General features: G+C 31.5%; 2 protein-coding genes across 2 annotated transcripts; one reads left to right on the top strand and one right to left on the bottom strand.

The window, feature by feature from the left end:
* Nucleotides 1–755: 755 nt before the first annotated feature.
* LOAG_05588 (proable exocyst complex component Sec6) lies at nt 756–8,115 on the bottom strand (the record flags this gene model as incomplete). The annotated part of the gene is made up of 19 exons (XM_003141125.2): nt 7,969–8,115; nt 7,457–7,569; nt 6,737–6,934; nt 6,399–6,483; nt 5,996–6,153; nt 5,565–5,735; nt 5,158–5,293; nt 4,882–4,955; nt 4,706–4,810; nt 4,430–4,496; nt 4,186–4,278; nt 4,016–4,109; nt 3,764–3,834; nt 3,323–3,552; nt 3,068–3,139; nt 2,329–2,481; nt 2,055–2,169; nt 1,633–1,805; nt 756–906 (listed from the first exon to the last, which is right to left on the bottom strand). The coding sequence occupies exons 1-19, from the start codon at nt 8,092–8,094 to the stop codon at nt 756–758; spliced, it is 2,385 nt and encodes a 794-aa protein (XP_003141173.1). The 5' UTR covers nt 8,095–8,115.
* A 1,710-nt stretch (nt 8,116–9,825) lies between these two features.
* Nucleotides 9,826–13,264, top strand: LOAG_05587 (hypothetical protein). The gene is made up of 9 exons (XM_020446906.1): nt 9,826–9,950; nt 10,314–10,509; nt 10,686–10,851; nt 11,158–11,328; nt 11,659–11,876; nt 11,958–12,048; nt 12,428–12,537; nt 12,680–12,755; nt 12,880–13,264. The coding sequence occupies exons 1-9, from the start codon at nt 9,833–9,835 to the stop codon at nt 13,063–13,065; spliced, it is 1,332 nt and encodes a 443-aa protein (XP_020302806.1). The 5' UTR covers nt 9,826–9,832; the 3' UTR covers nt 13,066–13,264.
* Nucleotides 13,265–13,982: the final 718 nt, after the last annotated feature.

The following is a 13,982-nucleotide window of genomic DNA, read 5'->3' as shown; positions in this document are numbered from 1 at the left end:
AAACATCATCACAAGTCAAATTTTTCAAAGAACATCCCCTCCTGAAATCCCTTTGTTATATGTACAACTCTTACTTACTTTTGCAATAACCGGATTACTCCAACAAGTCCAAATGTCTTTCCGCAGGCATATACTATCTCTTTAAATTTATCTGTAGTTATATCATTCTTTTTCCTTTTTGTAATCAAATTTTAAGCATTAATTTTTATATGTCTGTAAAAATTTTATTTTCTGGTACTAATTTCTCTGGAGTTATCAGAATTTTCGTTGGCCGATATTTTACATTCTTTTTTTTTATCCTTGAAATGGCAAAATGATGTTTGGAAGTTAATAAAGCAAAGTTAACAAAATTCTCTCGAGGCTTTGTCCGAAGTTAAAACATGTATAAGTCGCAGGAATTTGAAACTTTCAATATCACATGCACAGTATCAATTTCACTGCATGGTTTAACGCACCCGGAAATCGAAATCCTTAAGTGCTCCTTTTTAAAATTCATTTTTACACCGGTTTATAATTAAATTGCTAATTTTACTAAATTCGGATTTGAACCGTTCCTGCTTATAAACTAAACCATTTATTCTGAATTACTGAGGATTCAGGATTCTTTTCGATTCGTCAACACTAGAATACCATAGAATTTCAATAGATCTATTAAAATCTATATGAATGGATATAGGATCTTCAATGCAAACTTTATTATTATTATCATCATTCAGAGAGACAATGACCTGTATCTGGTATTTAATAGCAATAAATTATATTAACTTGACAAACATGTGCTCCATTGTATCCTCTAAGCGAAATATTCTTTTTGATCCTGTTTTGCAAGTCTGGAACAATTTAGCGAATACGGCATCTCCTTTTGGATGATGTTTCACATGTCCAATTGTATCTTCTGCCAATGCTCTGTAGAAAAAAAAAAAAAATCACTGTAGTAAATTAAGAAAATTATGCATTGAAACAATGGGGTTAACAAGGAACAATCAACTCCGGTCGTCTATTTGAATTAAAAAGTTCCCTGTCATGTAAGTGGAAACCACAAGTCAGTAGTGGCAAGTTCAATTGCCTGGATCGTCTTTCTCAGATAAAAGTTAGATTACATATTTTTAGCAATAAAATGTTTTCAAGTGCTATACTCGAAAAAAAAAAGAAAAGGAAGGAAAAACCGTTATTTTCCGCAAATATTATACGTTATTTATCAAAATTAACAATCGTGTTTCATCTTTACCTACAAATGGTTGATTGTAAACTATGGTAGGAAAATCAGAAAATCCTCAGAGAAATCATTTTTTGTGAAAATTTGCGAAATCTACATATTTCGGCATATTACAAATTCGGCAATCATAAGTATAGTTCTGTGCGAAGTCCAAAAAAAGTTGTAATTCTATTGAAATTGAAATCATTAGAAAAATGATAAAAATAACGAATAAAAATAATTAATCGAAACGGAAGGATATACTGCTCACCCAGCAAAGTGAGATAACTAACTAGCATCAGCAATTTTACTTCTGCCTACTGTAAATGTATGTACTCATTATAATCACTACACTAATTAATAAATTGGAAGATCCATTTATAAAATCGTTGTTTCAAGAATTGCGAATTTGAATAATCGAAAGCAAAAAATTTTACTTCGCTTCCGCACGTCCCATATCTTCACGAGTTTGTATTAGGGCGCTGAGAAGTTCCACATGTATATCCGGAAATTTGCGAACCAGTGTTGTTGTCTCCAAAGCCAACAAACTTTTATCCCGCAGACTGAGCACGTCTGACATAGCTGTGAGAACTACTGTTAAATCGGTAAACTGCAATAAATGACATTTTAATTGCAAGGTGAATAATTTAAATCAGATTCTAAATAAATTTTATGGAAAGGTAAAATGACTGTTGCGCTAACCTTATTTTAGTTTACTTTCTTAACCTCTTTTCAGCCAAAGATCGCATTCCTCGTTAAACGACTTAAGCCAAAATATTTTAAACGGCAGCATACAACATCATTGATAGTTTCACCAAAGATCAAAATATCTTGTAAGAGAAAGGAAATTACGACACACCGTTACGTCAACATCATTCAACAATTTTGAAAAAAGTTGCGCTATTCGTTCGCCATCACGTCTCAATAATGTAGATGCTCCATAGCGATCATCGTAATTTGTAAGTGATAATCGCCTAAAAAATCAAAAAATTGCATTCATGATGCGACAACAGAATCATTAAATATTTATAATATTTTATTTCTAATTCAAAAAACTTTCTAAATCAAGCAACTTTGACTTTTGAGCAGTCGGTTTGTTTTAACTTACAAAAGCGTCCACAAAAAAGTTTCACCTGTTGTCAATACCAATCATGTATTCACCAACAATTTTGTATTGTATTTCCATTAGCAAAGCGCATCGAATATGTGGTCGAAGATGTTTGTGATCACTGTAGTAATCCGCGACTGTCATACAGATCGTCTCTAAAGCTGATGAACCACCAAGCCTTAAATTTCGAACATTGAAAGAGAGTAATTTCAATTAGATGAATTAGATTAACAAAGCAAGCAGAAATGATTCATTTATTTGAGCGTTTATGACGTTTATGACGCTTGTGGTACCAGATGAAAGTTTTTTTTGTTCTTCAACACTTACTTTATCAGATCGGTATTCTGTTGATTCTCTAACCCAATATTTCAATGTTTTTTTTTTTTATATCATCAAATATCTTATATCTTAATTCATATATCTGAAAACGATTTGATCCATAAAAATGTGGTCCTTTTACAATGTCGAACTATTTTACGCCTTAATCACACACTTGTTATACGACTAAAACGGTTAAAGTAATGCCAAAATGTGAAAGATCGTATACAGCTGCAAGCAAGTATGAAAAGTATCCTTCAACTGCAATGATGCGACTCAAGTAACGGATAAATTTAACAGCAAGTTCCTCAGGGGGGATGGCATAGCATGTGGAATTTCTTCAAGACCTTAGTACATGAATAAGTTCAAAATAGCGCCATGCCACTAACAAAAGGCCTTTTCTGTCCAATGACTAAGCGGTTCGTGGGACGAAATAAACAAGATACCATTTCTTTGTTAAAATTTCAGCGAGATGTGGAGCGATGTCTTCGTTGACTTCATCAAGCAAAGTGCCAACACTAAAAACACTTTTAACTTTGATCTGACAGAGATAAAGAAGTGTAAGAGGAAGCTATGAATTTGAGAGGTTTTCGATGACTGTAATGATCAAGATGAAAAGGAAATTTAACAAAGAAGCATCTTTTAATACTGCCTAATTATTTCAAGAGATGTTACATCGTAAAAGAAATTAAAAGACTCACGCCGACTGCATTCCAATATTCCAACGTTTCTTTAGTTGATCAATTTTATCAAGTAGTGCTTGCCTCGAAACTGCCATTATGGATGAACTTCTCTTGGACTGTGCTGAGCCAGAGGTGTCAGCATTCGATAGATTAGATGATAAAACATCTGCTTCCATTGTTAGTCTGATATGTTGCTTTAATTTTTCCGTCGATTCTGTGCATATGTCCAAATTATTGGCCACCGCAATCTATAAACTGGAAATTTTTGTAAATCAATGATATCTCATTATCACATCTTAATAAACTTTGAAAGTGAAAAGTCCCCCCCCCCCCCCAAAAAAAAAAAGAAAAATCACCCGATGCAATTTCTCTGCATTAAAAAAAAGAATTCTAAAACAGTAATTGTGTAAGAGTAATTCTAAAAGTATACAACATTTTTGGTTTAATTTTGAAATTTACCACTGTAGCAGTGAATTCCTTGAAATAACTGCGATTTTCGAAATGTTTTGTTTTATAAGCTGCAGCAGCATCTGGAAACACTTTTGTTTCATCAAAAAATTTTCGCACGACTATGCTATAAGCATGATTTATGATGGTTTTAAAAGCATGGATGAACAAAATAGTTTCGGATGAACAAAAGTTTCACAAAATGGGTTTCGCATGGATGAACAAAATAATTTCGCATGTAGAGTGTCGCAGTAAAAATTGTACCTTTATATTTGTTTGCAAAATTACGGAATTCATCAACACTAACTTCCACAACATTTGGTATGATATCATGGGAAACTTCTTTCGTTAGTGATATCTGAAGAGAAATTAACTAGCAAAATTCTAAAGCAAAACAAGGTAGAATACATAAATTGAAAAAAAAAGGAACGGACCGTATCCTCAATCATTCCAAAAAGAATGCTTGGCAATTGAGTATAAAAATATCCTAATCTTTCCTCTTCTGGATGTACATCTTTATACCAATCCTAAAACAGAAATATTACGTTAAAATAAATGCGCCATTTCCTTATTTGATAGAAAACGAATATTTCTGAAATTCAAGGATAAGCAGAAATTTAGCTCATCAAGTATAATGGTCACATAAATATCATTACCATAAGTTTGTGAAAAACTAACATCTTTTTCTTGCATCAAAGTTCTTTCCAACCATTCATGCATATCTCGCCGTGTTATTTCAATGAATCTGAATAAATAATGCCATCACTGAATCCGATTAGTTTTTAATCCAATAGACTTTGCGCTAGAGTTGTTGAAGTGTTAGCGAAATCAACAATTTAAAGGAAGATTATAAAAAAAACTTTGTTCTTGTCCCAGTAATCAATAGAAAAGATCAGTAAAGAGAATGAAATTTCATTTCATGTTTTAAAGTGATCGAAATTTCAAACAGCTGACCTATCACAAAGTTCAGTAACAGTAGACTTCGGCAAAAGAGGATGATCAGCCAGCAGTGCAGCTGTATTGATTTGCAATCGCGGATTTCCCAAAATTTGATCACTGCTAAAAAAAAATCCACTACTGTGAACCTGCATTAAGATTCATAAAAGATATAAAGACACACTGAAACTCACCCATAAGAATTAACCCAACTAAGAAGCTGCACAAGCTCATTTTTTTCCAATTTGTCTGAGGCGATTTCACGAAGCTGAAAATAAAGAAAACAAATTTTTTTGATTTAGCTTCAACCCTTTTCTTTTAACCAAGTCAATACTTCTCCCATATTTTTCGTTTTTGATAATAATACAAAATAAAAAATATTAACTGGATAAGGCAGAAATAAGACAACTGAGATCCAGAGGATAAAAAGATCGACGAAGGACAGTATCGAATACAAAAAAAAAACGAACACGTCCCGATAAGAGATTATGATACATAGCTACAAAACGATCATATATTCCGTAGGATGGCGGAAAACATGGCGAGGCTGCACTTTTCGCTACCATTAAATCATCCACTAGTACGAGACGACAAACTTCCAAATATCTGAAAGTATGATTTTATAAATAAAACGATTATCTTATACGCCTAAAACACTACAGAACTATAACGTCTAAGAGGCCAGAATCAAAAAAGAAGATTAAATTGTGCGATGTGGGATAATAAAAGAATAAAATGATTTGGCATTTGAAAGCTAACAATATAATGGTTAAAACTTGGAATAGCATAACTTCTCATTAATCAAACAGAAAATGCCAAGTGTTACTCACTCCTCACTCCCGGGTAAATTTTGGTTTTAAAAAAGAAACAAAATTACCTAGCAAGCCACTGTTTGTTAAGCGATCGGTCTTCCAATTGATTACCTTCGATTCGTTGCTTCACTGTGCTAGCAATTACTTCCAGACATTTCTGACGCCATTTACGGGGTCTACCAGGTGGCATAAAGTCATTGGTAGATGACTGCCGATCAATGTAGTATTGATCGATCCTAAAATCAGTTTAAAGATAAAATAATGCAAACCAATGATAACGTAATCAACAAAAATAAATAACTTACACTAGAAATCATTACTATGACTAACAACGATGCATTAAGCAAATGAAACTGTGAGCTTATTTCGCAAAGTCGAAGATTGGTTATATAATCACTATCAACAACAGATATACTCCAGCTGAATGAACCTGTTGAAAACAATTAAATTCAAATAAAAATTTAAGTTAAAAATAGATGTAAATGTTTACAAATACCTCTCTTCACGTTCAATAATGCGAAGGGCAGTAACTAATTGCATCGGGCCCTGTTCAGCACCACGTACTGCTTCTAGGCAACGAGAACAGATGTACCACAACTGTTTCGCAAGTTCCTGGATAACTTTGTCAAGATCCGAAAAATACGTCTTCAGCAACTGAAAAAGGCTAGCCTTTTCTTCTTTCTCCTCCCAACAGTTTTTGGAAAGACAAATATAAATTTCAAACAGATAGAGATATACATTCCAGACTTTCCTTATCATAAGTAAAAAGAAACTCTTTCCTCTTTTAAAGTCCTTCAATTAAACTATAACCGATGTTTTTCATACCACATTTGGAGAATAAAGGCAATAGAGGCAAGTTCCCATAATCGCAAATAAGAACTCTCAGAGTAAAAACATGCATTTTTCTCGTAGTTAACAGTGCTTTGTTGCAACTTATGCACTTCGTACATCAGATCATCACGGGCGTGCTCCATTTCCATGATGCTGTAAAAAAAAAAAAGAAAAAAAATGTTACAATCTTTGTTTTCGACCATGCTGCTGAATAATAACCTAACTGCATTAATGAGAAAATGAAAAAAATGAAAATTAAAGGTAAAAGTACACGACAAACTCACTATATATATATATATATATATGTATATATGTATAAACTCTAATAAGGAACTTTACCGCCTATGTTAAATATATCAGCTAGTCTTGAAAAGTGAAGGGGAACGCATTTGATTAATGTACTAACTTTTTATGCGCTAGAAGCAGTTTTCCATCTTGAACATACTCTCGCGTTTTCTCGATTGTTTCATTAATTTCGTAAATATGCTGTAAATGTCCTATTGCTGTTGCATACTGGCTATTTTTAATGTTTGCTTCTCGTAATTTTGCCATTTTCTGCTTCAACTTAGGAAATGCCAGCAATGTTGTGTAAATTTCCTGCAAACTATAAACACGAAAGAAGTTTTGACAGAAATGCATGAGTAGAATAGAGACTAAAATAAAATCAAACTGAAAAAATAATACGGAATTCAAACATAACAGCTTTTCTTGCATATATATATGTCTTCTTTTTCAAGCTAACATTACTTAGCTGATTGCCACAGTATGATACCAACATTAGGACTAGTATGCATTCTACAACACAATATTTCAAGTTATAAATAAGTTAATAAACAAGTTAATTTCAAGTTGTAAACAAATTTATAAACAAGTATATCAATTAAGCGCTCAATCGAAGCAATAAAAATCAAATAATGCAGTTTCAACTTAAAAAAAAAATCGCGGAACTCAATATGGCATGAGAAATTTAAGAAAGGTGACTAATCTTAAACAGCAACAAACATACGAGAAGATTATCGCTCACTTTTAATACTGAAGTTCCTTTTTCCCCGAAATGTAACCTAACACTTCACAGTAGAAATTGTTGAAAGCTGAAGCAACTGCTAATGTTCTGAATATTCTTTACCTTGTTTCAACTTCTTTGATATCTTCAACAGTTGTAGATAAATGCCCAATAGCTGTTCGTATGCCTTCTAGCTGAGACTGTACGCCGGTTCGAAGCATTGCTTCTACAGCAGTCTGAAACACCATCCATTTCAATTTCTTTCCTTTCCCTTTTTATCAATCTAACTGCTAATAAAAGGAATGATGACTGTTCCAAGTTATGAAAAAGTTCCTCCTGAAAAAGAAAGTGAAAAGACGAATCGCCCACAGAACGCTCATAGAGAGCTCTTTCTATCACTGCTTAAAGTTCCCATTATTCTACGTTTTAATACAGTTAAATCTGCAATGAGAAGAGAGAACAATACAGAAGGATAACTAATTTTTCGGCGTGCACTGATAATTACCCCTTTAATAAGCAGTGGTTCCACGAATCGAAAATGTCTAATCTTATTTTACAAGTAGAATGAACAATTCCATTTGGTGCCAAAATTTGTTCAATTCGAAAACAAAGACAGCAAAGTCAGTGAGAATTACCTTTTTTCTATCAGCTCTTTTTTTAAATGTGTCCAGTTTTTCCAGCTGATCTGGCCTTTGGAACATTTGCGCAACCTGCACCAATGCTGCTGCATGTGCTTCTTTTTCGATTGCATCTACATCCATATTACATTTATTTTTCTGAAAACAAATTAAATTTTGCAAAACTTTAAAAAATTTCGCAGAAAATGCTGTTTAATTATTTCCCTTTATTTCTTTTTTTTCTTCCCCTTATTCCTCTTTATTTTTCTCTTTTCCTTTTTTTTTCGACCCTTTGATGGACTTATCTCAAGTGTGAAATGAAACGGAACAGGACGAGATGAAGAGATAATTAATTAGTTACTCAACATGCAATAATAATTACCAAATTCGTCTCAATCGATTCACCCCGAAATCCTTTTTATATTATAAAAACCTCTAATTCAACTGTTAATCAATTAGTTCAACTGGAACTCCGATAATTAGACACTTTAAACTGTGCATCTCTCTCATTCTTCCTGCTTTTTCTCATTATCTTTTACAATTCCTCCCAATCTTTGTCATATTCACAGAACTATGATCTTCTCATCTCGTTTTCTATCTTCGTCATCAAAAGTTAAGTGCACAAGTAAGTTATTAGCAGATTTTTTCAATCCTCAATTAAATATAATTATCTAATACATCTGAATGTACATATAGATAAATACATTTTCTTTATTTTATTAAAGCATAGTTGAAAATAAAAATAAAATTTTAAATAAAAATAAATAATAAAAATTGAAAATAAAATGTTGGATTTTTATGGAAACCTTTTTTTAAACTTATCGATTATATTCAAGACATTAGACAATTATTAATTTGAACTCTAAAGAAACAACATACAGATAGTTGTACTAATTAATACAACTATGGCAATTTATACTAACTTAATATGTTTGAAGAAGAAAATCAATTGTAGTACGAACTAAATTCCAATATTGAGGAGCAATTTCAGTTACAAATTACAAAATTTGATTGAAACTTGCAATTTAGCATGTTCAAGAAATCAATTATGGTATTAATTAATACGGTATTGTGCTTCCTACTAATCATTAACTTCTCACGCACGTGACAAACTACACGTTGACCATTTCATTGACCTGATTATCCGTATCACTTAAACTATTCTACGTCTAACAAATACGTTTTTAAGTACATCATTTCACATTTCATATCTTTCTTCATTTTCTCTCAAAATAGTACACTCTATAAAAAGTTTTAACAATCCTAAGCTCTCCTTATTTCCATTCTATTTCCTATCTCTCCTATTGCAAAACAGTTGTCTTAGACCATTACCATTTGAATTTTTTGTTATTTTTGAGTGAGGAATTACGAGTGGATTAGTGATTATTTCAAATTATGACACCACTATTTATTATTCAAAATTGGAATTTAAAATGAAGAATTCGAATTTGATGTATTCCATTTCCTATTTAATTGCCTGCTATTTGAATTCGTTATTTGCTAGGATTTCATTATCATATGAAATTTGAGTATTTGAATGTTTGAGTACTTATTATTTTGAGGATGAAAACTGAATTTGTGAAATTTCATTTGATATGTTTCACATTTTACTCCATTTCTTGTAAATATTTATACATTTTAATATGTTAATTGCAATTGTTAATTGCAATTGTTATTACTGTTAGTATTTAATTAATATTTCATTTTTACACCATGTTTTTTTTCCTTTTTTTTCTACTCTTTGATAGAATAAAGTCTGAAATGAGAAATGGAACGAGGCAAAAAGGTATTTAATTAATTATTCAACGTACAACAATAGTTACAATAATAATCTAGATTTTATAAATCTTTTTGAAAATTTGGAAGTAGATTTTTTTTTAGGATGAAAAAGAAGAAAAAGAAAACACGTGTGGAAAATAAGTCGGAATGGTCGCTAAGGAAACGACAGGGTTTCCGACTTTTGGATCCGGTTGACTATCAATTACCTACCTGCTCTCATGGTTTTCTTCTAAGTTTCATTTTCTCTCTTTTAACTTCTAAGCGAGTAAAATAACGACTAAAAAGTAATTTACTTGTTTGTAATCTAATTTATTTGACAGATATGCAAATAAATTGTTTTACTGCTTTCTGAAATTACTTGATGTATACTTTTATAATGGTTGCACATTAAATGTTACACGTGGATGTCACATGTGTTACATATGATAGAAAATGTTTCGTAGTACCAAAAAATTCTCAAATTTTATGAATTATTTATCAGGCAGTTGTTTGTTTATTTTTTTTATGCGACCTTCCTAATTTAATTAAGAGTGTTCCAAATTGAAGTATAATTTCAAAACACTTTGTCATTCACGTTATTTCAGGACCTTGTTTGTTGTTCGAACGCAAAACCGGGCACACAACAGAAAAATTTTTTGCCTGTGCCGTTTATCGATCTAAAAAACGTTGTTCATTTCGGTTGAATATAAGTTACAAAACTCTTCCAAGTAATTTGCTCAGTAATTCCGACAATTTGAATGTTGCTACAACATCGTTCAATTACGCTACTATACGAAAAAAGTGAAGTTTCATTTGAAAATACTTTTTTTGCCGTTGAATTTTTATTGAAAATTACCGCATTTGTGGTTTTTTTTTCACGCGACCCAAAAAGATTTGAGGCTTTCTCAAATTAAAATTTGTCAATTGATGCATTTTGATACATCATTAATGACTGATGCATTTTTATTAGTTTTCAGAGTGAATTTATTGAGAGCAGAAGATGAGAAAATTTATTACTGCATAACTTGCAATGATGTGTTTTCATTGCCACATATTCATCCGATGAAAGGACCACTTGGAATCCCTTCTTTGAGAAGGCCATCACAGTTGTTTTCCGCGCATATGCAAAATGATTCTGAAAGCGTAAGCATACTTCTGGCTTTATTTTTGGCTGAATCAAATTTGTAGGTCTTTTTTTTTCGTTTGTATTAGTGTTTATTGTTATCGTATTCCACAGCATCATCGATTATTCCAAGTCTAATGAAAGTCATAGTTATAAATAATGGGTGACATTACTTACTGCTGTTAGCGTCCAATCTATATTCTAATATGCTGTCGTAATATATCTCTTATGCGTAGAAAGGGATAGGTCGTTCAGTCGATAAATGTTAAAAATGGAATCCATAATTTAAGTGGATGAAAAAATAATTGTTAGAAATCTTTTTACAGCAATATTGGTTCACGGAGGAATCTTTGGCAGTAATAGTAAATGCTATTGAAAAATCCGGTTGTGATGGAGTATTGTGCATCGGAACACCAACAGTATTCGAATATTTTCAAAGTGACAAATTGCTTCGATGGAAAATAAAATCATTTTTATTGGACATCGATGCTCGATTTGTGAGATTTTTCACCAAAACCTCTTTTCCCTTAAAGCCTGTAAATTCCTTATTTATGCCAATGCTTCACTGATGTTATGGGAGCTTTTGGAAGAAAGAATGCTTTTTTGAAATCAGGATTCGTCGTATCGCCGCAGGTTTTTAACAAAATTGAAATCTGAATCACTTTTCATAAGTGTTATAACAAGAATTAATCCGAAAAAAATTTCACAAAACCATATTGTTTTTGTTTTTAAGCTTTTGTTACTTTTAATGTTTACAAATTTGTTGTGGTGACAAAGAATCGTAGTTGACGTATAGTGGCTTTTTCTAATAAAGAAAAGTTTTTTAGGTGCCATTTTTGCGATCCAGTCATTTTGCAGTATACAGCATGCTGACAAATCACTTTTATGACCCAGTGAGTATCCGAAAACTTATTACATTCTTTGGATCTATCCATCGTTTAGTGATAGTTTGCGATCCTCCTTTCGGTGTTTTCATCGAAGCTTTGACCAATTCAATAAAGAAGCTTCGAGAGCAGTTCTTCACATCCAGCATTGGCAGATTGAAGTAAGCTTTAAAAAATAAAGAAAAGATGAGTAGTTTTATTTTTTTCAGTCGGTACTTTTACTTTTAATTTCTACATTTCAGTGATAACTGGTGCAAGAATATCATCATCCTTCCAATTTTCACTGGAAAACGCTTTCTAAACTGCAACGATTTCCATATGTTAGATTACAGAGTTAGTTATCCTTCATTATTTCGTGAATCGAACATTATTGGTATTCGAACATCACGAATTGCTTTGACAAAAAATAAAATCCTTGAATCAGGAATTTGAGTGTTTATATGTTTCATATGTTCCATGTTTTCTTAACACATCAACTATCTTCTAATGAAAACTAATATAGTTGAAAGTATTAGGGCTGATGTAGTTGAAGATATTGGAGATATTATTTCATTTTTTATTCCTTCATAACCCGCAAAAGTCTTACTTTGTTCTCATAATGATGATTAAGACACCAGAATGACATTGTAGAAAAAGTTCTCATAATCTCGTAAGTTGAATTAATCCCAATTTTTGAGACCGATGTCTTGATCTTAAAAAAAACTTCTTCCAGATTTGCTATAGAAATCATTCGAAATATAAACGACCAGAAAAGTCTATCGTTCGTATATTTACTGATCTTCCGCTGAATGAATTTGACTTCTCAAAACTTCCTGATTACAGGTCAGTGTTGGTTCTAATTTTTTGAGTATTTTCTGCTCACTTGCTTCTCGAAAGTTTTTTTTCTTTTATGCAAAAAATATAAATTTTTTATTTGGATAAGTACGATTTAATTTCTTAACTGAAATGTTTGTTAGAATTTCAGATTTTGTGATAAATGTAAGAAGTTTGTCGTAAAAACCACTCTTCACTGCAATTTTTGCGAAACTTGTCCTTCCGAAGTAATCTATTTTTTATTTACTTTAAAATTTATGAGTGTCAAATTTCTAATAGCATAATGTGTAGAAAAAATTGATCTCTTTCAATATAATCTACACTCACTCTTTCTTTCATTGTTATTTATAGGCCAACACTTGTAAGCACTGTAGTAGATGTGATCGATGTGTCAAAAGCACATACAAGCACTGTTCACTGTGCGATTGTTGTCATCTGCCACAAAGATGTCCCAAAATTCAGGGAGGTAATTCTGAAAATTCTCAAATGTTCCTAGAGAAGGAAATATGCGAACTAAAGAAAGCAAAAAGAAAGTGATAATGAATTGCTAATCATCGATTGTTTTTTTTTTTGTCAAACCTTAATTGATGTTGGCAGTGTGTGTAATGTAATGAATAAAGAAAAACATTTTTTTTTTTTGCAGTGCTTAGTACGCAATATGCAATCATTGATCTGAATTTCTTTTTGCTTCATAACCTCAACATTGTTATATGATTTATGAAATTGAATGATAAGAAACAGTTACCTCAATGCATTTATATTCTTTTTTAAAATGGTGCAATTGTGACAGTCAGATAGATTAATCACAGTCGTCAGATGTTTCGAAAATTGCACTTCAGTTGCTCTTTTCCTGCTTTAATTATGTGCAAGAAAATAAAGTAGTGTGTAATCTTTATTGATTATTGTTTGTAAGGTGTAATTTAGAATATATATATATATATATATATATAATGTAGTACAGAATTATTATTCAGTTTTTCTGAACTGGATTTGAGTTCAGATTATTACATAATATATTGTATATTGTAGAACATCACTTCTAAAATGTTATATTCCATTCCGGTTAAACTTACTTTCTGCATCTTTTTATTTATGATGACTCATTCATTACTGTCCTTCCTTCATCATACTTTGTTGATACAATCGAATTTATTGCCATCATATCGTTCAAATATGTTTTAAGGTTGTTGGGTACATAGGTAGAAATATATAAATAAAATCAGTTAATTATTGTTTGTTTATAGGTGACAACTCTTTCAATTGCTTAAACTAAATTAAAAGCTTCACATACTTTATACTTATTGGAAAAAAAAGTTCCAAATAATTCTAAATGGAAATGATAAGTTAAAATCAATATTTGGAACAATAAAACCAGTTTTCATTTTGTTACTTCAGAGAATTAATTTTTCGAATTTAGGTTTTTGGCGTATTCCTGTTTGTTTTTTTGTTTTTTT

This window comes from Loa loa, assembly GCF_000183805.2.
Source record: "Loa loa unplaced genomic scaffold supercont3.120, whole genome shotgun sequence".
NCBI classification, from domain to species: Eukaryota; Metazoa; Nematoda; class Chromadorea; order Rhabditida; family Onchocercidae; genus Loa; species Loa loa.
The sequence above is the reverse complement of the archived record's forward strand: the minus strand, read 5'-3'. Positions and strand labels throughout refer to the sequence as shown.

Coding starts and splice junctions, on each gene's coding strand:
- LOAG_05587 (XM_020446906.1), top strand. CDS start 9,833: ATGAAAAAGAAGAAAAAGAAAACACGTGTGGAAAATAAGTCGGAATGG. Junction 10,510..10,685: donor TACGCTACTATACGAAAAAA/GTGAAGTTTCAT, acceptor ATTAGTTTTCAG/AGTGAATTTATTGAGAGCAG. Junction 10,852..11,157: donor TGCAAAATGATTCTGAAAGC/GTAAGCATACTT, acceptor ATCTTTTTACAG/CAATATTGGTTCACGGAGGA.